Here is a 26,263-nt window from a genome sequence, read left to right as displayed (position 1 = left end):
GGACTCATTTTCTCGTATACCTCCATCGATAGCAGAGAAACAGATGAGCCCGTGTCTATGAGCATATTCACGCTCATATCACTAATCCCAACTTTAGCAAACCAACAGCTGTGTGAAATAGCTGACAACCTAATAAAAGATGGCCTTGTCAATTTATTATCAGTTGTATTTATTCGGGCTGGGCTTTTGGCCCCGAGCTCAGCCCCGTTTAGTTTAAATCACTTATTCTTGGCTCGGAGTGAACGTTTGTTTGTTTTGATGCCATGTTAGGCGTCTCAGATTTAAGTGGACAAAATCTAGAAATGTGTCCTGTTTGATGGCAATTGTAACACTTCATTTTCTTGCGCGCGTCATTTTGATTGCTTTGATTAGAGCGTTTGGTATTAGAATTGTCTTTTTCGGCCAAAGTTTGAACCGATTTTTTTAAAATGTTGAGCGATTTTTCTATTTCAGAGATCCGACTTTCAGATTTGCTCACATCGGTATTTGATTTTAAAGCTCTTACAGATTGAGCTTCGGTATCTCGCGGTTTTCGAGGAATATTCTGTATTCCTTCAAATGCCTCAAATTCAAGGGCCAATGAGATTGCCCTATCTAATGTGACTGGGTGTGCAAACTGCACATGACGCCTTAATTCCTGATTGCTTAGACCATTGACATATTGTTCGACAATAATACTCTCTCGCAATGATATTGGTATTTCCGGAAATGCACGACTTGCAATTCTCTTTAAAGTATAACCGTACTCAGCAGCTGATTCTCCGGGTAGTCGTCTGCGATTACGAAACTCGCAGCGGTATGCTGTTTCGCGTTCAGCAGGATTGAACCTCTGAGTTAACACAGATTTTAATAACTCGTAATCACTTAATTGGGCTTGTGTCAGGTCACCAAGAATTCTTTGCGCTGAACCACGTAAACTCATTGCGAGTTGAGCTGCCTTCTCGGTCTGCGACCATTTATTCCAAATGGAAACTTGCTCAAAGTGGCAAATGTAGTCTGCCCAATCGACTTTTTCTCCTGTAAAAAGATCGGGTTCTTTTTGTTTTCGCTGTCGCTCGCGCGAGTCTAATAAGTACTCATTCAAAGGTGATGGACCAACCGAATTTCGGGCACCTGTCGCTACATTAGGCGCTTGTATTCTTTGTCTACCATTTAATGAATTTATTTCTTGGTCTTCACCTTCAAAAATTTTTGACTTTGACAAACACGGAGTTTGTTCTGAGTTCTCACGGACAAACTGTGATGAGGGTATTTGACCATTTCGGTCTAATACATCTGAGCGAAAATGAATTTCACTTTCTGAATGGGCTGGTCTTGCACAGGGAATTTTCTGTGCCAAATAATGATTTGGTTTTTCAGGAAACTGCGATGAGGGTATCTGACCATTTCGGTCTAACACATCTGAGCGAAAATGAATTTCATTTTCTGAGTGGGTTGGTCTTTCACAGGGAATTTTCTGTGCCAAATAATGATTTGGATTTTGAGGGAGGGGTTCATGGGTGCTGTTTTCCCAAGAAAAATTATTTTTGGGGTTTTCTTCTTCTGCCCATTGCGGATAAAGGGAAGCTATGTTTTCATCATTTGCAAGAGGGGTACCGATTCTACAGTTTGTCAGTGGAGTACTTTGTGAAAAACCATACCGATTAGTTCTAAAATGTAAATCGTAGTTGTTCCCCTTTGCTAAATCCCTATCATGGGTCACGTGACTTTTGTATTTTGTTTTCAGCGTCTGATTTTCACATGGAGACGACAGACTTTGTAGCGAACATGTCGCATTCTGATCAGAAAAACTATGATTGGGAACATTTTGTGAGAAATGATGAACATTTTGTTCATGTGTCAGTCCACGATCATATTGATAATAGAGATGTTTCTGAATATGAATCGAATCCGAATCTGAAAATGAATCTGAAACGAATCTGAATCGGAGGGATTCCGATCCCGATTTGAAAATAGACATAACTCTAAATTATACACTGAGAGTATGATTACTGATTTTTTGTCTTTGATATATCAATAAATACTTGTAACATGTATATGTATAAAACATAAATTTCGACAGCCAACAATCGAACCATACATGCAGGGATTTTGTTAAGGGGGGCAACAGAGGGGGAAGGCATATCAATAGTCCCCCATTGGCATGTTTATGGGATTTTAATTCTCTTTGACCAAATTTGGATATCGCGAGAAATTCTGTTATATATGAGCGGTGACATGTTTGAAAACAACATTATCCTATGGCCATGCACTTTCTCGCAGCCTAATTTTTTGTCTAAAGCAAATTGATTGATCATCGTCATGAAATTAAAAAAATCTGACAGTTTTCCCAACATGTTCTTGATTCCGCCAATCCACGTGCTACAAGCCCTGCTTCTTGTCTTTCAATTTGTCCTGCCCTGCACGTGATTTTTTTAACAGCACATTTTTATGAACCAGTACATTTATGTAGTAAATAAAGTACATTAACTATTTGTAATTTTATCTCTGTAAAAGACATTGGAAATGTAAATATTGTGAAGTTTACAATGCGAAAATTAATAGAAAGGGTGGGGAACTCTCCCCTAAGTTTTCCCCAGTTCTTTTAGACCTTGTATCATATAATTAATTTCGACGTCTTCAAATGAGAAGATGGTCTGTAGCGACTAAGAGAGCAAAATTTCAAAGTAGCCCCTCTCTTTGATTGTTTTTCATTAAACTGTATGCAATGCTTGGGATTCACATACCCATCTCTCGCGAACATGTCACCGCCCATATATCTGAATATCTGGCGATACCCAAATTTGGTCGATTGATTGATTAATTGATAAATGTTTTACGCCGAATCGGCAATATTTCAGCCATATTTCGGCGATTAAATTTGGTCGAAGAGAATGCCCATGGGATTCATTGATCCCCCCCCCCCTTCCCTTCGTCGCATACCTTCGCAAAATCTGATTCGCCGTTGAAATTTCAAATACAAGTACACTCCTTAGCCCATGAGAAAAAAATGAATCTAGCGAACATGATAGACTCTCATTTTCAATTAATTTGGAGGCGTAATGGTTAGAACGTCTGCTCTAGAGTCGCGAAGTAAGTAGTCAATACGGTTTGAATCCCACTGTTGGACGTGGAGACCGGTTCTTCGGATGCGACCGTATAAACTGAGGCTCTGTATCGCAGTAGGTGCTGGCACGAAAAATATCTCTCACTACTCAAAGGCCCTGAGTGCCGAGCACAGGACAAATTTGTAGCCCTCCACTGGCAAGTGGTGGCGTCTCCATATGAGTGAAAAATTCTCGAGAGGGACATTAAACAACATACAATCAATCAATCGATCAATTTATTTGTAACATCCATATAGTAATACAAATAAAATCATATACTTATTTCTTTCAGGATATCTGTTGAGGGGGGGGGGGGGGGGGTTCTACACACACATTAATTAATGTTTTATACAGGTTGCAAGTATTTATTGATTTATCAATGATAACAAATTAGTAATCATACTCTCAGTGTATAGTTTAGAGTTACATCTATTTTCAAATCGGGTTCGGAATCCCTCCGATTCAGATTCGTTTCAGATTCATTTTCAGATTCGGATTCGATTCATATTCAGAAACATCTCTAATTGTAACTAGGGATGGATTTTTCTCGCCTACGCATCCTGGGACTATGGCTAGGGCTATCATTTTCCATGTAAAACGAACATTTAGGCCTAGCAGGTATGTCATTTCCATCATTGTTTATGTAATTAATGAATGACCCTACATCGTCAACGCTTTCTCTCCTACAGAACTCATTCCGAGTTTCGATTGAAACATTTCCGTTTCTGTTAGATCCGCCGATTTGTTCAGATTCGCAGTCTTGGCGAGAATCAAGAAAGCTAGGTCTTAACCAACGCTTAAATCTGTTGGACATGTCACTAAAAAGTTTTGTTGCTGAAGCCATAATTTCTTTCTATAATTTTTTTTTTTAATTTAACGGTTGTTTAAAATGATTTTTCAATTTTGATCAACTGTAAATCGCCGGACGAGCCCCCAAAAATGTAACGGGAAACTTGGTGTGTTTCCATAATAATCCCAAAGTTCTGCGATTTACAGTGACAAAAACGATAATAACGTTTTACAGGTTTAATAAGTTAAACAATCAGGTAATAAATATATAAATAACAAGTGAAATCTGGGGATTGGTGGAAGATTATTACCTATATGAATAACGATAAAATTGATGTACGTCCGTCGACTACTGGTGCCTAGCTGAGACTGCTTCAGGCGTATCACGGTGGTCAGGCCGGTCACTGGCGTTACTAAGAACGGCCTGACCCACGCGCTGCGCCAGCAACGTTCCCGACTGAATAATATGTATTACGCAATATAGTTATCTATAGTAGTAATAATAATACACAAGAATAATATAATAAATATACAAAAATAAATCTTCCACCATTACAATATATATAGCATTTGTCCTTCACTTACAAATCTTCTGTATGACTAACCCATTGTTTAGACCGTATGTCAAATTAAATAACCTGTCATTTATCACTTTGTTTTATTTTCATTACCAAGAACCAGTCATTAGCATAAAATCTACACATTATTTTTTTAAAAATTTATTTGAAAAATTTTCTTCAATAAAATATATGCTTTTTTTATTTCTAATAACAACAACATTTCATGCTGGGTTTTTAAAAAATGGAAATGAAATATTAAATTAACATTAAACTGTAATTTGTAAAAAAAAAAATTATATAGAGAGTAATACATAAGCTTATAAATATATCAACACACATGGCATTCTTACAAAAACACTCTATGTAACATTATAGTGACATTTGGTAAACCTCCTCAAAATGGCAAATAACTCATCACAACAGAAAAAAAAATATTCCAAAAATAGATACATGTGCATGTAACAGTAGTTTTCTATTAGCCTAAATAAAGCAAGAGTTATGTTCCGTTGACTGTCATATTTAATGCCTAAATAATTATATTCTTTTATTTTTCAACAATGTTAACTTTTTATCCTGATCATTTTTGGGTAGGAAACGTGTTTTTGAAAAATTTAAATAATTGATGTTTCCATTTACTTTATTTCATATTATTCATTTTATAAAGCCCCCACCCCTGCATATTTCTGGTACACAATATGGAATACGACGAAGAGGATATATCACTATTTAGACATCCAATAATGCTACAAAATGGGAAATATCTATTGCTAGATTCAGGCCTTTCAATGCCTATCTTGAGAGAGTTTCTTTGAATTTTAAAGTATCACAGATATAGCCTTTTCAAAGATAAAAACAATAATAATATTTAAAAATATTATCGAGAAAAAAATCTTCTCTTTAAATATTGTATTACAGCACTACTTCTGAGATCGTGTTATAGTTTAGGGATATCTGGAATAAAAATGATCGCACAAATAAAAGTTAATATCCCGACCCCTAAAATAACCCCCACTCCAGTGGCTGACGGACGCTCGTCAGAAGCACTCGTTCGTTTCCTTATAAAACTTGACAGAGTCCGAGTGTTGACCACTAGTTCTTTTTTCAATTCTTCTATTTTGTTGTTGAGTTCCTCTGCCGTTAGGTTCTGGACTGGATGAACCCGATCACACGGGCACGTGCATCCTACAAAATACGTGCAGACATGTATTATAAATTTGATATTCCTTTTAATTTTTTTAGCACTCAGAGTGATCTTTTTTTGTTTTCACCAAATCATACATATTTTCTTACAATGGTGAACACATCTACATGTAGCTTAATATTTAAATAGAAAGAAAAAAACATTTATTTTCAGGTCTCATTTTTCTATCAAGCTTAAGCAGACCTCTGAATTATTCATTCGAAAGATATTTGAATTTTCTCAAAAATAAATATTGAAAAATAATACTAACATCAACAGATTAAAATAATAAACGCTTATTATTTGAAACTCGTGTAAAATTGTTTTTTATTAATGTAAATATCTTTATTAAGTTCACTGAAGAATATCTTCTCATGTTTGACTTACTGTTACACTGTGGTAGTGGAGCGCTCCAGACCCCGCTACCCTGACAGGTCCTGTTGAGGTCACCCCCTCCGTGTCGGTACCCCGTGTTACAGGAGAGGGACATATTGTCTGAGATATTATATCCGTCTAAGTGATTGATGACGTAAATACTGTTATTTATAGACTCCTTCGGACAGGCTGGTGCTAAAAAGTTTTTTGGGTGTTATAAGATGTTATTATTATGTTGAAAAGTACAATAGGTTCCTGTGAAGTATTGGAATTTGGATACATTAAAATATGCAAAGAGATAGTTTTGCAAATGTATGAGACGTAAACAAAATAAGTAAATATAATTTTTATATTTTGTAGTTCCATGTGCTTATCTTTTCCAATGAATTAGTTAAAATGAAAACGTTCCTTTAGTGACCTTCACTTTTGATAGATTTTTTTTGAAAAGATGAGGCTCTTCAGAGAATTATCAATCCAGATAAAATCATGAAAATTTCTGAACAATACTGTACATGCAATAACGTATAAAATTAACATTATTAATTCAGAGTTTGGAAAGATTTTCTGACTGTGCACAGGTACGGAAGCCTGCATACTATTGAGTTATAGACCCGTGGGGATCCCGGTTAGAATAAGTTCTCAGTATCCCCTTGCTTATCGTAAAAGGTGACTAGGTGGGGCAGTCCTTCGATGGAGACCGCATAAACGGAGGGCCCGTGTCACAGCACGTGTGGCACGATAAAGATCCCTCCCTGCTCAATGGTCGTAAGTGCCGAGCATATGCCTAAATTTGCAGCCCTTCACCGGCAATGGTGACGTCTCCATATCAGTGAAATATTCTGGAGAGGGACGTTAAACAGTATACAATCAATCAATCACAATATACTGTGAATTTTCTTAAAAAAATATATAAATATATTTACCAGTACACACAGGTAGATTGGACCAGGTTCCTGAAATTAAGCATGTGTTATTATATCCTCCAGATGATAAAATAAATCCAGGTAAGCATTCATATTCGATGCTTGTTCCAAATGGTAGTGCAGTTGTCGTCATAATCGTGTTTATTATTCTGGCATTGGTGACATTGACAACATCACATACTTTCCCTACAATGAGAGACCTTAAACCTCTAGCAAAATTAAGCATTTTTATTAAATATTTGAATGAAATGTATCATTGAATCATTCAAATATTTAATAATTTAATAATGATGGAAAAAAAGTAAAACAAAAGTCATCAGTTCCAATGAACATATAAGTTTATAGTCCACATTCAATTATGTAAATTTCACCATGAATGTTATTTTAAATATTTTTGGTTAACGCCAACTTCGTAAACTTTATTTTTTTTATTTGTCCTTTTGGAAATTGCTTTGAAAAACTTCTTGATTTAGTACATAATTTAGATTTTCTGCAAGAATCCAAGTAAAAGAATGGAATAAAATTTGTAAATTATTTTTTTCTCGAAAATAAGATAGTATCGTCTGAAAACATGTACGCTGAAATGTGATCAAAATTGACATACTTGTACACTTGAGGGGTTCATTATTCCATGTATTATTTTCTCCACATATTAACGATGCCATCCCCGAGTCCTCTTTGAAACCATAATCACACTGGAACTCAATGGTTTCGTTAAAGTAATATGTTTTGTTTACCAGTGCATGAGAATGAACACCTTCCGGTATAGGACAAATAATAGCTAAAAGAACAAGAAAAAAGTAAAATGTTTTACTGCTATGTTAACTCGCAGCACACTTTTAACGAATCCATGGTATTTTACGATATACTTAAACGCGAATAATCACTAGATCATCAATCAAAAAGAAACTATTTTCTTTTTCTCAAAAAAATATCTCAAAGCCTTTAATAAAAAACACATTTCAGAAAGCTTTGTCTGTTTATGACTTTTTATATAACCCTTCAATTACAGACACGTTTTTGTCTAAAAAAATTTACGTTCGCAGCCTCCTTCCCACTGTAGATGCTCACGGCATTCAAGGTAAGTGGTCACTTTATTTCCCCCGATACAGCTGTAATTTCGACGGGTAAAAATATAAGTAGATCCGGGTTCTATCGTGGCGTTTGGGAGATGCGCTGCCTCACAGTAAGGTGGAAACTAAAAACAAAATATAGAGGATTATTGTAAAAATAAACAGTAAATCACGGTAAAAATTATGTCAGGACCCTAGTTACTACACCAATTTAAAGGAAGAGTATCTTGGCAACGTAACTTGATCTGAAATAAATCACCGAAATATTGAATGAAAACACATTGTAAATGATTTTATTGTAAAAGTGAATAAACTAAAATATTACAATAGAATACATCAAGAAATATTGAATAAATTTCCTTAGCCTTTAACACATCTGCTTGTATTTCTCATACATAAGAGTTATCTGAAAAAAAAACTTTTATAAGGATTTAAAAACTAGAACGAGCCACTTGTATTTTAAAGAATAGAAATGAAATAGTAACATGTGATTTCTCAATGATTCCTCTTTTTATCGGTATTTTTGAAAAAAAAAATTCTGGCGTCTATGAACATAGAACCTTAATTATGATTACATTTTCCCCAATGTCTTGCCTAGACATAAGACGTCGTAAAAAATCATCATTTGTGACATTCTCGTACATGTGCCGTGGGGCGTTGTAGCATTAACTTGATTGGTCGTAACCGTAGCTTAACAATCAATAGTGAGACCCTCGCATTATAAGGTATCGCTACGGGATACCGTGGTTGTTCGTAACAGTTTCCGTAGCGTGAACGGCATGGTCCTTAATGAAACCGAGTCCAAACCTTTTTGAACCATTCAACCGTTTTGTTTGTATTTCGCGCCAAAAACTGGTATTAGCATTACGATTCCATACGGTTTATAAAATCAGGATGAACCGCTGCAATTCGTGCCTATTACCGTAACAGTGTGATTTAGGCTTTACCCTGAGAGTTAAGACACGTGATAGATTTTATATAGTTTAACATTGCATGACTGGTCTTTAGAGGTGCATGTGATTTGTCAAATACATTTATTTCGCTTCCAAACGAATATTTGGTGTCACTGAATGTTTTTTCCCTGATAATAATGGACACATCGTACATCCTTGTTCAATACAGCTCATCAAAGCTTTTGGTTCAGAAGAACAAAAATCACAGATAAAAAGATTATATTCTATTCATAAAACACCAATATTTAAAGAAACTCGTCTGTACAAGGAACATTAATCCATCTGTAACTTGGAATTATATACTGTGCGATGCAGTTATGGTAATCGTTATTATCTGGGAAGAGGACATTCCAGTACGTAAAACTTGGAACGGAATTGTTTATTTTCCAATCGTTATTGAGACGTTCTCCAGAAATAAAAGCATACGTGTGACCCGAAGTTGAGGTCCAGGTTTCTGCAACATTTTTTTTCATAATTTATTACATGATTAATAAAATTGCTGGATCTACACACTAAGTAATTAATAAATTAGATATCTTACATAGAGAGTATTCTGAGAATGATGATTTTCAGAATTAAACGCTAGAGTATTTCATCTCTCTCAGAAAATACATATATTTATTAAATCAACAGTATACACATGTGCATACTGAGATTATCAGTAAAATTAGATCATCCTTTGAAATGCTGTCGGAGAATTTTTATTGTTTTCCCACTGATTGCAACCCTCATAAACTATCATAGCAATAATTTAAGCAAATTTTAAAACATTTTTGTAATCCTTTGTGTTTTTAGTACATTATATAGCATAATATATTTAAGTATTTAAAACCTGTACATTAAGTCACCTGTAACTGTACATTAAGTTGACAAAATTTTCATTTCTTAACTTAATCTACAGCTTTTCGTCAACTTAATGTACAATTACAGGTAACTTAATGTACAGGTTTTAAATGTTGAAAACAATACATAAAATGCAAAACATTTTCTGAACTTTATCATGTTCATTAGTAATGAAAAGAAGTAACAATTTTTTTTTAATTCAATACACAATTATGCATGAATATCAAAAATTTGTACATGTATTTGAAAGCTTCAACAGTATATCCTCTTTGGAAGTGAAAAATCCAATGCAAAAATGTAATATCCTGATGGATAATGATTTTAAAACATCCACATCCAGAATTTTTTTTATAAATAAACAAACATCTCATCCTCTTCACAACAGTTGATCCATTCCATGGATCCATTCCACGTAGTTGATCCATTCCATGGATGTTTAAAAAAAATATCCAACAACAATTTAAATTCTTAAAGAGAATTAAGGCATATTTCCCGATGAAATGATAACCTCACTAGATGTACTGCAGGTGGAATCATTTTTGGGACAGGGATAACAAATTTACATCTTTTTCATACACTTGCCATCATCTGAATCCCCATATTTCCATGGATTATTTCATTTACTCTCTGCTACTATTCATTGTTGGTTTAATTGTAAGATAAAACTGTAATAGACTTGTGGCCCGTTTTTCCTGTTATTAGCTGTTCATAATCTCAGCTTCATACAAGCGGGTCGCCAGTGTTGTTCTCGAAGAATGTTTCGTATATGTATCCCTTAAATCCTGATTTTTCACAAAAATTGCAATTTTTTGTCAAAACTTGAACACTAACTTCAGATTCTGCATACCTACAGGCTTCTGCTTGTGTCTACCTACTTTTGAATATTTACCGACCTTTTTTCTGTATTTTGGAGAAATATGCATCCTCTTTCATAAAGCTTTACATGGGAAGTGGTCAGAAATCAAGTGAGCTATCATTTAAATCTAAATTTACCTGGCACTGTCCATTAGGTTAAACAATACAGCTATATTCTTTTCTTCTCTCACTCTCTGGACAATCAGGTGTGTGACGTAATCAAAGCAAATACATTACCATCACCTGGGACAGTTTATTAAGTTTACAATAGAGAAAATGTTTTAAGTAGGATAAAGTCCTCAAACTGTCCATTCTGTGAGAGAAAAAAACTATTCTCGGCCCTTCGGGCCTCGAACAGTTCTTTCTCTCACAGAATAGACAGTTTTCGGACTTTCTCCTTCACTTAATTTTCACTGTTTGAGATCGCCTTTAATTTGAAGAAATTTTCATTTATTTATCCCAATGTGTATCATCTCTTGACTTCCACATTTAGAAATCGTCCAGACCTGTTAATCCCTATCATTTCCTCAGGAGCCCTAAACACTGCGCCATCTGATGAAGCTAGAATTTTTCCTTTATAATTTAATATATATCTTACATGTACATTAATTTACTTATATGTCTCATATTACCACGAAGGGTTAATATTTGAAGAAAGATGATTTTATTTTAAATCATTAAGTTATCATATACTGTAAATGTATTATATTTGGCGCGTACTATGTTTGGTGGAATCTGACTTTTGAACAGGTTAGCGTAGATTTGATTTAGCGCATTTCTAAATGTTCTTATTTATGAGTATATATGTAAGACATCTAGCTTTGTACTTGAATTAGCGGAGGTTTCTTTCCGCCAAAGGCGCTAATTAAAAGAATAAACAGCCAAATATAATACGTTTACAGTATATGAAGATAACGTACAGTATTCAAAATTAAAATTTCATAAAACAAATTTATAAAAAAGAAGTTCACAGCAAACATGGACATTTAAGACATAAGAGTTGGGACCTTTTTTACCTACCTCTGAACAGTTTTTCTAAATATATCTGGCGCTCCAATGACGTTATCTGGTATAATGTCCCGTTTCTTTTTTGGCATTCCTTTTCTGCGTCGTAATAAGATTTTAGTGTGAATGTTCTATAAAGCACTTTATCAAGGTATGGTATGTAAACATGCCCTTGGTGTTTTGATTCTCCTAGAAAACATAATAATGTAAATGTCCCCTTTAATTAAAAAACTTTTTTAAAAAACTGTCTTCTTTCATTAATTAAGCAGATTTTTAGTTAGGGCGATAAAAAAAGAAGGAAGTTCGAATATCTTAATGTCTTACTAATTAGAACTCCTCTCTTGTCTAGGTTTACAAAACCTCCTGTGTTTATTATTATTTTTACACTGATTTGATATTTCTGTTGAAAAGAATATATATCAAACCTGATTTGATATTCAAATAGTGAGAAGACACTTCTGTAGAAATCAGGTTTGTTGTAATACATCTATACTCAGAATAATCCAAAATGGTGACGTATTGAGTAAACAATTGTGCCATGAATACCGATGTGTTATCAAATGTTTCATTTGCAGACATTTCTTGAAGTATTTCAGGTGACAATCACTGTTTTTTTCTCTCTAATCTGTAATACATTATATTAGGACATGGGGGTTCTAGCAATTCACAAATGATATCTAGGGATTCACCAAGCCGGCGTCCTGGGTGACTTATCTTCAATGTTGTGACGGGAATGTCTGAAAGAAAAGATTTGTATTTTATAAAAGATACATATTTTAAAATTAAAGTTAAGAACGCACAAGAAAACAAATACTGTAATCCGACTTTTATTCTCGGGTGAAAAATTTTCGCCAAATTCGCGAGGGCCGCGAAATCGCCATTTTTTTCGCCGCGGTCTGGTACTTATCGTCTCTGTTTCTATTGAGAAAGATCCAAGAAAGGCTTGCTCGCAAAAATTAATCGTCGCTAACTAGTTTACCCCGAGTTAATCGCAAATTAAAGTCGTTGCAAATAAAGGTTGGTTTATAGTATTTAAGTAATTTACTTTACAAATTTTTTTTTCTTGTAAAGCTTCAATTTACTCCATCAACAAAAACAAACATAACAATCTATACCCTTTTTATTCATTGCTTAATCATCATTCCTGACACCTTATTTCGTCTCCGGAGTTTCTGGACACGTGTTTAATATCCCTCCGATTTATTTAAAGTCGTATACGCTATATGAACGCCGAATTTTGTGTGAAACAGAATAATTATTCATTTAAAACACATGAAGTGTGGTGAAAAATAATACTTTCCACAAAATTGTACTATAGATGTCGTTGTAATAACAAAACAATTAAACATATCTAGGAATTAAGATTTCAGTCTTTTCATGAATATTGATAAAGGAAGTGCGTAAACAGTAGGCCTATATATAGAAACACATGTCCACGAGAAATCACAGACAACGAGGTATGTTGCATTTTGACAACAATTATTGATATAAGGTCAATATGCGTCATAACAGAGAAGAAGGTTGATACTTAATACATTAAAAGATAAGTACCATTAAGAGTTAGACGCTTGCCATCCACATCGAAAGTGAGTAGTATCTCAAACTGCCTACCTTGTTTTCTTTACGCCACGTGCGTTTATCAATCTAAAAGTAGAGACAGCGTCACGTGATGGGTTTATTTAAAAATAGCTATTTTTTTTCCTTGCAGGATAATAAATAATAATAATTTGATAACTTTGTAACGCGTTTAATTTTAATTGTGTAATTTACAGTATTTTCTTCACTTTTGATAAACAAATTATTTCAATTTCCAATCGTAATTAACCTGGCGCAAGTTATAGCGTGTATACTTTTAAAGATTCTTTTGGATCGATCAATGTTTGTTATATTTATATTTTTTTCGTCGTTTTTATTTTGAATTTGTGTGTGTACAAAATTTTGTTTCTTTTCGTTTTATTTTCTACTACACACATTATGTACTTTGCTTAGCGTCTGTTTATCACTTTTTGATTCAGCAAAATGAATAATTTGCATATACATGACGTTCTGTACTGATTTGTTGATCATGAACCGAAACATAATAATGTTGAGGTATTTACTACATAAATGATTTTTATGCCTTTATATCATGCAGTGTAAACATTTATATATGAAGTTACATGATGAATAATCCTGCTTTTAAGTGAGTAAGAATTCAAAAAATTACAAGTAGTAAAAAAATGTTTAATTTGTTCTACGAGTGGTTATAGGAAGCAAATATGAAGGTTATATGAAGCAAATAATAATGAAATAAAAAAAAAACACGAGGTAGAAATCGTAAGGGGAGGGTTGTTAACCCTTAACTATTTTATTACATAAAGATAATTTATAAAAAAAAAAATATTGACAAATTATGTTCTTTTACTCATAATTTATAAGGAAAATACATATCAAATATGGAATGTTAAGTTTTCTTTAAAAGGAAAAAAGGGATAAAAAGAAATTGCCAAATTTTCTTGATTATTCAAAATGCTTTTCTAATTTTTTTTTTTTATGTTTTGTTTTGAATATTTTACAAATTCTAAGGATCCCTTTCTTGAATCTTTCGGTCAGTTACCTTCTTAATCCAATTATAAGGAGAAAAAAATATTTACGTCCAGAAATTATTAGGTTGTACTTTTCATAAGCTGTATCCTCGAACCCATAATGTGTAATGTACACCTCTATTCTATACAATGTACACCTCTATTCTATACAATGCAGCGTCCTCAAATGTGGCATTATAAATGGTTAGTGAAGGAAGTGGTAGATTCCCTATTTTAAACTTCCTGCTGTTGTTGTCAAGCTCCTGTCCGTTTTTACTCCATTGAAATCCTGTCACATTGAAAGACGGATACCATGTGGCATTTGTAACCAATATCACTGTGTCTCCATAGGTGACCTCATTACTACTAATTCCAATGTTTGCTGTGAAAAAAATAATGTCATATTTTGTAGTCAACAACATCTAATGAAGCTACAACCTTTTCAATACTTTTGTCCCTTGTACCTGTAGGTAATTTCCAGTAGCATCTAGAACTACAGTGGACCTTCAGATATCCGGACGCCAGATATCCGAATGCTTCAGTATCCGGACTTTTTTCTATCGGAACGAAATTTTTAAATGTTATTCTGTCTTGTTAACTGGTGATTCAGATATCCGGATGTTTCACATATCCGGACAAATTGACTGGGAACCAAAGCGTCCGGATAAATGAGGGTCCACTGTATTTTAATCTTATTTTTGTAGACATTTTCCCGTCTGCTTACATGACTTTTAGCAGCTCGTTGTTCCATGACGTCCAATGACGTTCCCATTCTTGGCTTTGTGTTTACGCGTTTATTATTTATTAATGGCTATAAAAGAGTCATATACCCTCCAATTTAATTCTAAATTTTACCAAGGGACGTTCTATGAATACAGTAGCGACAGAGAAAATAACATTATTCTTTCTGCGCTACAACTGGATGATTTTCAATTTCAATGAAAAGTCTTGGTAATGTAAGAACGAAAGAAAGGAATAATCCATTTATCATGTTTAATCAAAATAATATAGCTTTTTCAAAGTTCACAGAAAAGAAAAAGAAGTCGGTTCACTTTATACATAGAATGACCCTGTAGATATACCAATTGATTGATAAACACGTGATTGTTCATTTGAAGCATGAAAATAAAATAGAGACATTATGTTTTTTTTCATATTCTATTAAAAATTTTCTCCTTAATGTCCAGGTCTCGGAAAACTGGCTTTATGAAATTGCAATGTTCTTGAATTTTTAGGTAAAGAGGTATAATTGAGTACTTTCAGTGAAGAAAAATAGTATGAGCGCACTCTCTGATCTAAAAAATAAAACATGTCTTTTTATCCTCAGAAACAGTTCTATCAATTACTAGTTGCATATATCAGATCAGAGGTTGCACTCTATATTAAATATCGAAAAATAGCTTTAAAAATTGGCCGATTTCGTAGACTTTTTCAGAATATGAGGAAATTGACGCATTTTGTGACCGCACAATGCATTGACTAGCCATAAAATTACGTCATTTTTGATGAATACGCATTCACCAAAGACATAAGTGATATTCAATGCATTGTAAACAAAAACTATGTGTTAGGGCTTTCATATTTCACAGGTTAATTTCTTGTGGTAATATGTACCCTTGATTTCCATTTCTTCTGATTCTTTGACATTAACTAACGGTGGTGTTTTTCGACTGCAACTTTTGAACAGTTAATTCTGGTGCTTTCATATTTTATAAATGTATTACATGTGCTACAGGTTTCCCTTTTCATTATTTGTGGAGAGACAAAACATGGCATTTAAACAATGAAATGCTTTCTTTGCTTGTTCTTACTGGAATTAACGGAAGCAGCTATTGCAGAAAAAAATACATAACCCGCGTAAGCGTGTAATATTAATTTTTTTCTGCAATAGCTGCGTCCGTTAATTCCAGTAATAACAAGCAAAGAAAGTATTTTATTGTTTATATTTATATCTGTTTAAATAATCATTTAAAGTAAGATTAAAAAGATTTATTATTGTATTAGTGATGCGAACGTCCTTATTCGTTTCATTGATGGAACAGCCACTGATCAAGAAATATGTACAGGTGGCATGCCTACTGTAGTTCATGCAGTGATTAACGCAATGGGTTTTCTGAAGAAATAAAGGGGAACATATTCAGTGAATGTAAATATTTGCTAACAATATTTATTTTTGATTGCTTGACGTTGAAGTTCCATGGTGTGCTATAAGGGTTATAAGTGTTTCACAAACACATCTTATTCTTCAAAATCGAGTTGACGTATATTCATTTCCATAAAATAATAAGTGATTTTAAATAAATTGGGCATGTACATGTCACCTTCAACAAAGAATATGAATTGGAACATCTGGAGAAAGAACGGTATTCAAGATCAAAAGTAATAAAAAAAAACAAGAGCAGAGCAATATCTCCAATATTTAATACACCAGATGTTGGATCGGGTGCCATGGAGCAATGAGCATCCCCTAAAAATTCAATTACAATGTAAAATTTTACAAGTACATATAGTTTTTCTGTATATTTCGCCATATACGTGTAAGTATTGTTTCTTTTCCAGATTCGCAGTCAAAGAAAAACAGTACATATTAGTAGGGCTTAAATAGTGTTACATTAGGGTTAGGGTTAGGGTTAGGGTTAGTGTATTTCCATTTGCTTTTCCGATTCAGTCGAACAGAATCTACATGTATTAGTTTTCGAATAAACCTGTAAACAACATCTAAGACTCAAGAGCCGTTGGAATATCATCTCCCTATATTTACAAATAATAACATGCAATCCATGAGTAATGGGACAATCATAATTTTCTTTAATTCCCAATAATGCAGCAATCTTCACAATTACAAATGCTATAAATTATTGAACAACACAGTTGGTCATCAATAATTTTAATAATACATCTTATAAAGGTATGATTAGGCTTTACCCCACTATTTGTTGAACAATTTTTGTGGTAGAATTGACTACTTCACACACAGCTGTTTCGTTTGTTTTCCGTCCCAGACAGTGGCAGGCTGTGCTATTGTCCATGAAGTATTTTGTTCCATATTGTACGAATGATCCGTCCGGAGCAGTGCAATTGTATCCTAGTGTATAAAAAGTACTTTAGTTATTCATTGTATGGAATATGAAGGCCGTACAAAATGATGCAAAATACAGTTTATGATAATGAGTGCAGAAATAATCGAGTTCTATTTCCATACACATAAATTAAATGAAAACTGCGTGCACTTTCCAAAAAAACTCGGAAACAAATTCACTTTAAAATCAAGCACAGTCAATATATTCTGAAAATTGTTAAATGTTGTCTCTACTAAGACGATTAATATAAGGCGGAATTAATGAACTACACCTAATTACAGAAATTGTTAAGGAACCTATATAAAACGAATGTTTTTTGAAAATTGGAAAGATTTGTCTTTCATAAGAAAAGTCCATAAAACCGCTGTAGAGTTAATTGCCTTGTGCTTGACATTCCTGCTACAAATTAAGATTGCCATGTTCAGGAAAATTGTCAAAAAATGTCTTTGCATACCCTATTTGTCCTCTTTATTCTCTAGATCTATTCAAAATGAAATTGTTTCATTGAACACTCAAGGAGAGAATCAAAAGAATTTACAATTTTTGGTCTTTCTTGTAGCGTAGTATCCATCAGCCTTTTAGGCATTTCTGACAAGAAGTTCATCTGATCAATGGAATAAACACTTTCGGTAGAAATTATTTTTAAAGAAAAAAAAATGTTTTGTGCTTTTTCATTATTCTCTTGCATTACTTCTTACAAAAGGATAAAGTATCGCTTCTTTGCGTATGTATGTGTGAAAGTGCCTGTAACATCTTCTGGGCAAGATTTAAAGAAAACCTTTAAAATATCAATTTCCTGCACTTTTTAAACACACATTTTTCACACAAATCAACGTTACAATATTAATGTTATAATGACAATTGTGTTTCAAGGGATCACAAAGTATTTTAAAAGTGATTTCTAAGATAATTTAAATTTATTTCTCGAATTTAAAACATAATCCACACATGATACATGTATATTGCAGGATTTGATAAGTTATACTCTCGGCTGATAGATTTTGACATTAGGTGGTTTCTCATCAAATGCAGCCGTCTTTATATGCGATCTTTTTTCAAGCAGTTCTTTGCTTTAGGGTTATGTCTCATACTGAACTTCGATAACATTCAGTTTTATTACAAAAATAATGTAACCTTAATTTGTGCAAAAAGAAACCACGTGAGCTTAGAAAGTCTGCAGATCTATTTGCATATATATTTCAAATTAAGTAAAAATTAATATGTATTGAGATGCTATAAAGTCAAAATATTAATTCCTTCTTGGCTTAAAAAATCTAATTACAAACCATAAGGACATGTTGGACAGCAACTAAGCAGTGGATCTTCATAATAGAAGTCATGACACCATGGATATGCGCAATCATAAAAAACACAGCTATCGATTCCGCTGGGAGCACATAAACAAGATCCACAACGAAAATATATATAACTCCCAAGAGGGTATCTCTTGTCTTTATACATACAATGGTCGACCGTAGGATACGGAAACGGAGGATACGTAGGATACGTGCCTCCAGGATATGGAGTAAAGGAATTGGGCGTTGAAATGTCCTTTGTAATTAGTACGGGAACGGAATCAACCATAATATGTAGTTGTGTCAAATAAGATATCCCAAGCATAAACTGTTCAATCATTATGGAAATATTTTATTGGCGCCCTTGCACAATGCAGTTTTGGATTAGGAACATTGAGACATAGACGTCGCTGTATAAATAATTTTGTACTTATTTCCTTGAAGATAAGAGCAGGCGTTAAGGAGTTTAGTTTTGTTCGTATTTCCTTAAAGATAATCAAATGTCATAGAGTCTAGTTTTGCACTTATTTCCTATAGATAAAATGTCAAAGAGTGTAAAATGTTTCCTGCATATGTCTTGCAGATAAATTAAGGAGTTAAGTGCAGAATGCAATTCTCACTTCTTTTATCGAATGGTATTAAACAAGTTTACTTTATCACAGAGAAAGTAAGCTCAAGAGTCGTACGTACTCACCTATACCCGGTTAAAAATTGCTTAACATACCAGAAACTGACAAATGTAATAAAATTCAGAAAAAAAATTCAAACCATGGACACAGACTTTAGATAAAAGGTTCACAGAAGTCACGCTCGTACATGAATGCCTTAAAGTCGAAAGTTTTACATGCAATCATTTTAAGTATATTTAAGATAGACTTTTATCTTTTAGATGTATTGTAGTTCCACCTGATTTAAATTTGAGAGTAAAAATGTCACAAATAAGTTACTTCTTATTTATTACTTTTGAAATATTATTCATACTTATATTCAAATCTAACATCAAACGGATTGATACGTTTTGACACCAGCAGTCATTGTTTGCACTATTTGATGTAAAAATTTGAAATTCATTGCCTCCAATAATAGAAAGCTAGGATATGGAGCATATATTTGAAGATTACAAAAACTTTTTAAAACTTAAGCTTAAGAATACATACAAGTTTGTTGATCTGAAATATTGTATTGTTTAAATGGTAAAACAAAAGGATTGGACACAAGTTTGTAAAACTTAAAACGTCCTCTCAATTATTTTGTACGTTTACATAACTACATGTATTAACAATATTCGGGTTCTAGGTATTTCATAACCTTTATGTGGAATAGTTTGGCAAAATAAAGCATTTCTAGTACAAGGTAGATATATGGCATTTGTCCTTCACTTAATACTCTTCTGTATGACTTACCCATTGTTTAGACCGTATGTTTATCAATTATCACTTTGTTTTATTTTCATCACCAAAGAATAGTCTTAAGCATAAAATCTATACATTATTTTCTTTAAAATTTATTTGAAAAATTTTTCTTCAATAAAATATATCCGTATTTATTTCTAATAACAACAACATTTCATGATGGAAATGAAATATTATATAAACATTGAACTGTAATTTGTAAAACACTATATAGAGAGTAATACATAAGCATATAAATATATCAACACACACAGCATTCTTACAAAACACTCTTTGTAACATTATAGTGATATTGAGTAAACCTCCTCAAATACGACGTAAAATGGCAAAAAACACACCACAGCAAAAAAAATTCTTCCAAAAATATATACATGTGCATGTAACAGTAGTTTTCTATTAGCCTAAATAAAGCAAGAGTTATGTACCGTTGACTGTCATATTTAATGTCTAAATAATTATTTTCTTTTATTTTTCAACAATGTTAACTTTTTATCCTGATCATTTTTGGGTAGGAAACGCGTTCTTGAAAAAATTAAATATTTGAAGTTTCCTTTTACTTTACTTCATATTATTCATTTTATAAAGCCCCCACCAATCCAATAATGCTACAAAATGGGAAATATCTATTGCTAGATTTAGGCACTTTCAATACCTATCTAGAGAGAGTTTCTTTGAATTTTAAAGTATCACAGATACAGCTTTTTCAAAGATAAAAACAATTATATTTCATAATATTCCGCCGAAATATGGCTGAAATATTGCCGACTCGGCGTAAAAAAAATAATAATCAATCATTTCATAATATTACCGAGAAAAAAATCTTCCATTTAAATATTGTATTACAGCATTATTTCTGAGATCGTGTTTTAGTTTTGGGATATCTGGAATAAAAATGATCGCACACAGAAAAGTTAATATCCCGACCCCTAAAATAACCCCCACTCCTGTGGCTGACGGACGCTCGTCAGACGCACTCGTTCGTTTCCTTATAAAACTTGACAGAGTCCGAGTGTTGACCACTAGTTCTTTTTTCAATTCTTCTATTTTGTTGTTGAGTTCCTCTGCCGTCAGGTTCTGGACTGGATGAACCCGATCACACGGGCACGTGCATCCTACAAAATACGTGCAGACATGTATTATAAACTTAATATTTCTTTTAATTTTTTCTAGCACTCATAGTGATTTTTTTTTTTATTTTCACCAATTCATACATTTTTTCTTACAATTTTGAACACATCTAGCTTAATATTTTAGTAGAAAGAAAAAAAATTCATTTTCATGTCTCATTTTTTTATCCAGCTTAAGCAGACCTCTGAATTATTCATTCGAAAGATATTTGAATTTTCTGAAAAATAAACATTGAAAAATAATAATAATATCAACAGCTTAAAATAATAAATGCTTATTATTCGTTACTCGTGTAAAATTGTTTTATATGTAAATATCTTTATTAAGTTCTTTGAAGAATATCTTCTCATCTTTGACTTACTGTTACACTGTGGTAGGGGAGCGCTCCAGACCCCGCTACCCTGACAGGTCCTGTTGAGGTCACCCCCTCCGTGCCGGTACCCCGTGTTACAGGACAGGGACATATTGTCTGAGATGTTATAACCGTCTAGGTGATTGATGACGTAAATACTGCTATTTATAGACTCCTTCGGACAGGCTGGTGCTAAAAAGTTTTTTGGTGTTATAAGATTTTATTATTATGTTGACAAGTACAGTAGGTTCCTGTGAATTATTGGAATTTGGATACATTAATATATGCAAAGATATTGTTTTGTACATGTATGAGAAGTAAACAAAATAAGTAAATATATTTTTTTTATATTTTGCAGCTCCATGTGCTTATCTTTTCCAATGAATTAGTTATAAGGTTCTTCTTTAAAACGTTCCTTTAATGATCTTCACTTTTGATAAATTTTTTTGAAAAGATGAGGCTCTTCAGAGGATTATCAATCCAGATAAGATCATGAAAATGACAGAACAATACTGTACATGCAATAAAACATAACAGAGTTTGGAAATATCTTCTGACTGTGTACAGCACCGGATGCCTGCGTACTATTTAGTTTCACAATATCCTGTGAGATTATTTTTTTTAATATATTTACCTGAACAGCCAGGTAGATTTGACCAGGCTCCTGAAAGTAAGCATGTGTTATTATATCCTCCAGATGACAAAATGAATCCAGGTAAGCATTCATATTCGATGCTTGTTCCAAATGGTAGTGCGGTTGTCGTAATATTCGTGTTTATTATTCTGGCATTGGTGACATTGACAACATCACATACTATCCCTACAATAAGATACATTAGACTGAAACAAACCTCAAGCAAAATTAAGCATTTTTATTTAATATTTGAATGAAATGTATCACTGAATCATTCGAATATTTAATTATTTTATAATAATGGAAAAAAGAAATTAAAACAAAAATCCTCAGTTCCAATGAACATATAAGCTTATAGTCTATGATCATTTACGGTGATTTCACCATGAATGTTATTTTAAAATATTTTATGGTTAACGCCCACTTCGTAAACTTTATATTTTTTTGTCCATTTGGAAAATTGCTTTGAAAAACTACTTGATTTAGCATATTATTTAGATCTTCTGCAAAAGTCCAAGTAAAAGAATGGAATAAAATTCGTAAATAATTTTTCTCGAAAATAAGACAGTAGCGTCTGAAAATATGTACGCTGAAATGTTGTCACAATTGACGTACTTGTACACTTGAGTGGTTCGTTATTCCATGAATTATTTTCTCCACAAATTAATGATGACATCCCCGAGTCCTCTTTGAAACCATAATCACACTGGAAATCGGCGGTTTCGTTAAAATAATATGTTTTGTTTATCAGTGCATGAGAATGAACTCCTTCCGGTATAGAACAGACAATGGCTGAAAGACAAGGAAAAAAATGAGAATAAATAAAATTCTTATAATTCATATACTGTTACATTAACCAGAAGTATACTTTTATATGTACAGTTATATTTTACTAATTTATGCTTTGACGCAAAAAATAAAAAATAACCATTAAGAAAATAACTATATATACTGACGTAAAAAAAGCTTCAATTAAAAAATCTGGCTGTTAATAAGAATGTTTAAAATCATTAATGACAGACTCGGTTTTTTGCCAAAAGAATCTTACGTTCGCAGCCTCCTTCCCACTGAAGATGCTCAAGACATTCTAGATGAGGGGTCATTTTATTCCCCCCGATACAGTTGTAATCACGACTGGTGAAAATATAAGTAGAACCAGGCTCTACTGTGGCGTTGGGCAGATGTGCTTCTTCACAGAAAGGTGGAAGCTAAAATCAAATAAGAGATACAATGAACACATTCATGCCTACTTTTTGAAATTATCTCTTCCGTTGATTTTTTTCCTGAAAACTCAAAAATTTAAAAAGAATTTATGTATTAACTGTGCCCTTTTTTCAACTAGGGAAGATTTTCAAAATTTATTGAATAAACAATTAATAAATAAAATTCATACATGAGCTCGAGGTTCTTAGAAATCAGTGATTAGTTCATTGAAAAAAATCTTGAACAATGTTACATTGTTTTCAACAAAGATCGGAAGAGAAGTTTGCTTAGATATACATTTTATTCTGAGAGGTTTTTTTTTTTTTTTTTTTTTTTTTTTTTTTTTTTTATTCTGAGAGTTGAGGCCCGTGATATATTTTTCAAATTAAAGTTTTAATATAATTTGACTAGTCTTTGATGAAGTACCGTGATTTGGTAAAAATCTTGCTTAGAAACAAATATCAAGTGTCACTAAAACTTTTGAAAAAAAAATTCCTTCTGATGATGTACATGCGAGGTTGTCCCAAAATATTCGTGGACAATGACGTTTTTGTTAAAATAAATTGTTATATATAACTATATTGTAGATGAAAGTGTTTCTTATAAAAAACAAAGTCAGAGTGATTAAATTTTTAATTTTTAAAATATCGCGATGTTTAAAGATCCTACATAGTACGACCAGATCAGATCGATGTTAAGCTCATTTCATTATTAACGTCAAACAATTGGTTTTTGAATTTTAACAGAAGTGCTAGCAATAACACTTAAATACAGATTATAATTTGATTAATTCTTAAAAGTCAAAATAATGAACAAAAATTTACGAGCGTATATACCGCTAAAAATTGTTGTTCAGCATCAATCTCAAATCAATAAACTACATAAATTTCAATACTCTTGACCTGTTAAAAAAATTGCGTCTCGTACATCGTTTTAATCACATCATAACATTTCTATTGGACCCTGCCACATTCGGAAAACTGACGTCGATTTTTCTGTTTTGACACAAATTTGTTAGAGATTTTGTTTACTATTCTCACTGTCTATACAGTACGCAATACTTAAAATATCAGAAAACGATCATGATAATTGCGCCTCTTTATTTGTGTTACATATAATTTATATTAAGTTTGACTTATTTTATATAGAAAATAATCATTTTAATCCGAACAATTTTTATCAGAGTTTATGGCATATTGGTCCGTGTGCAGTGTTTGCGAACTCTAAACATCACGATTTTTACAAAAAGTAGTTCTATAAATAAAAATTTAATCATTTTCATTGGCTTTTAATACAAATCATTTTGATATACAATACATTTTATAGAACCATTTATTTTAACAAAAACGTCATTATTGACGAACGTTTAGGACAATCCACGTAACATGCATCCTCGTACAACACAGGCAAGTAAAGCTTTTTATTGGTTCAAAGAAACTAAAATCACAGTTAAAGAATGGTTATATTTTATTTACAAAACACCAATAAAGAAACGTAACTTATACCTCACAAATATACGGTAACTCGTCTGTACATGGTACATTGATCCATCTGTAACTTGGGATCATAAACTGTGCGATGCAGTTATGGTCAAAGTTATTGTCGGGGAAGGAGACATTCCAGTACGTAAAACTTGGAACAGAATTGTTTATTTTCCATTCATTACCAGAGCGTTTACCAGAAATGAAAGCATACATGTTACCCGAAGTCTTGATCCAGTGTTCTGCAACATTTATTTTCAAAATTAATTACTAGTATATGATAAATAATTATTATAATTAAAATGGCTGCATGTACATATTAAGTAAATAATAAAAAAAAAATCTTAAGAAAAGCATTTTCTTTAGTTAAATAAACAAATTTAAATTTAAATTTAATTGAATGTCTTAAATGGAGAGTACTATGATTATAAGGACTTTAAGAATAAAACATGAGTATTTCACAATTTCTTAGGAAATTCATTTAATTTTTATGCATTTTAATGCATATGCCATTTCCTATTTCTAACGCAAAAATCACGCATGTACCGCCCCCCCCCCCCCCCCAAAAACGCATTTTCACGCACTTAAAAAAATCATTTAATCTTCAATTTAATGCCAGTTTCCTTTTATTTCATACTTGCTTAAATCTTATAAAATCAGAAAAGTTATTTTCTTATTGAAATATTTTGTCATAATATTATTTACACTAAACTTAAGAAAAATTTGTACCACTTGCACGCTATAAATTGCTTGCGGTGAAATGGCATAGTCATATTTCTATCACGTGAATATTAAGCGCATGTTGCATAACAGCGCAGTAAGTTGCAAAGAGTTAAACCAACAGGTGATCTAATACATACTGATGTTATCAATCGAATTGAAGCACCCTTTGAAATTTCGAGGAGTTTCTTTTCTTACTTAAAACGCCTATAACTCACCTTAGCAATGGTTTTAGCAAATCTGAATTTTCTCTATTTGAGATCGCTTCCAATTAAGGTACATTGATATTATGATAAGAGAGATAACTCATAAAAACACAAATGTCTATTATTCCTACATAAATTTATCAAGTTGAATTGTCTTTTTTGTCAAATTTTGCCCCGCAATCCATATTATAATTTTTTGTCTTTTACTCAGCATATACATTTTCTTTGGAAAAACATAAAAGTGAAAGAAAAATTTTAATTGAATTAGCTGAGGGTTTATGAACCTTGAGAGAAATTTCCCGTTTTATATTCCAATGTGTATCATCAAACGCCTATTTTGACATTATCATTTTCCCCAGTAGCTATAATTTCTGAGCCATCTGAAAAAGTTAGTACCTTCTTTTATAAATAAATAAATGTAAATGGTACATGTATTTTAATCTACTTGTATGTCCCAAAACTACCGCTAAGGGTCAATAGTTGTAGAAAAAAAAATATTCTATTTAAATTCAAGAAGTCAGCATTCATGCAAGAAGATAATGGAGA

The 26,263-nt window shown here is 32.6% G+C and overlaps 1 protein-coding gene and 1 pseudogene across 1 annotated transcript; both read right to left on the bottom strand.

Moving 5' to 3' along the window:
* Positions 1-5,218: 5,218 nt before the first annotated feature.
* Positions 5,219-26,263, bottom strand: part of LOC134273065 (uncharacterized) — a 34,491-nt pseudogene continuing 13,446 nt past the window's right edge.
* Positions 20,798-21,657, bottom strand: LOC134273055 (uncharacterized). Its single transcript, XM_062755223.1, has 2 exons — positions 21,483-21,657; positions 20,798-21,105 (listed from the first exon to the last, which is right to left on the bottom strand). The coding sequence occupies exons 1-2, from the start codon at positions 21,583-21,585 to the stop codon at positions 20,798-20,800; spliced, it is 411 nt and encodes a 136-aa protein (XP_062611207.1). The 5' UTR covers positions 21,586-21,657.

This window comes from Saccostrea cucullata, unplaced genomic scaffold (assembly GCF_032062105.1).
Source record: "Saccostrea cucullata isolate Sc308-1 unplaced genomic scaffold, CSIRO_AGI_Scuc_v1 ctg3532, whole genome shotgun sequence".
Taxonomy (NCBI): domain Eukaryota; kingdom Metazoa; phylum Mollusca; class Bivalvia; order Ostreida; family Ostreidae; genus Saccostrea; species Saccostrea cuccullata.
Note: the sequence above shows the minus strand (reverse complement) of the source record. Positions and strands in the feature narration are given on the sequence as shown.

Excerpts from the sequence above, each read along its gene's own strand:
- LOC134273055 (XM_062755223.1), bottom strand. The coding sequence starts at position 21,585 with ATGTCCCTGTCCTGTAACACGGGGTACCGGCACGGAGGGGGTGACCTC. Across the intron at positions 21,106-21,482 it reads TCCCCTACCACAGTGTAACA|GATGCACGTGCCCGTGTGAT; the intron begins GTAAGTCAAAGA and ends CGTATTTTGTAG.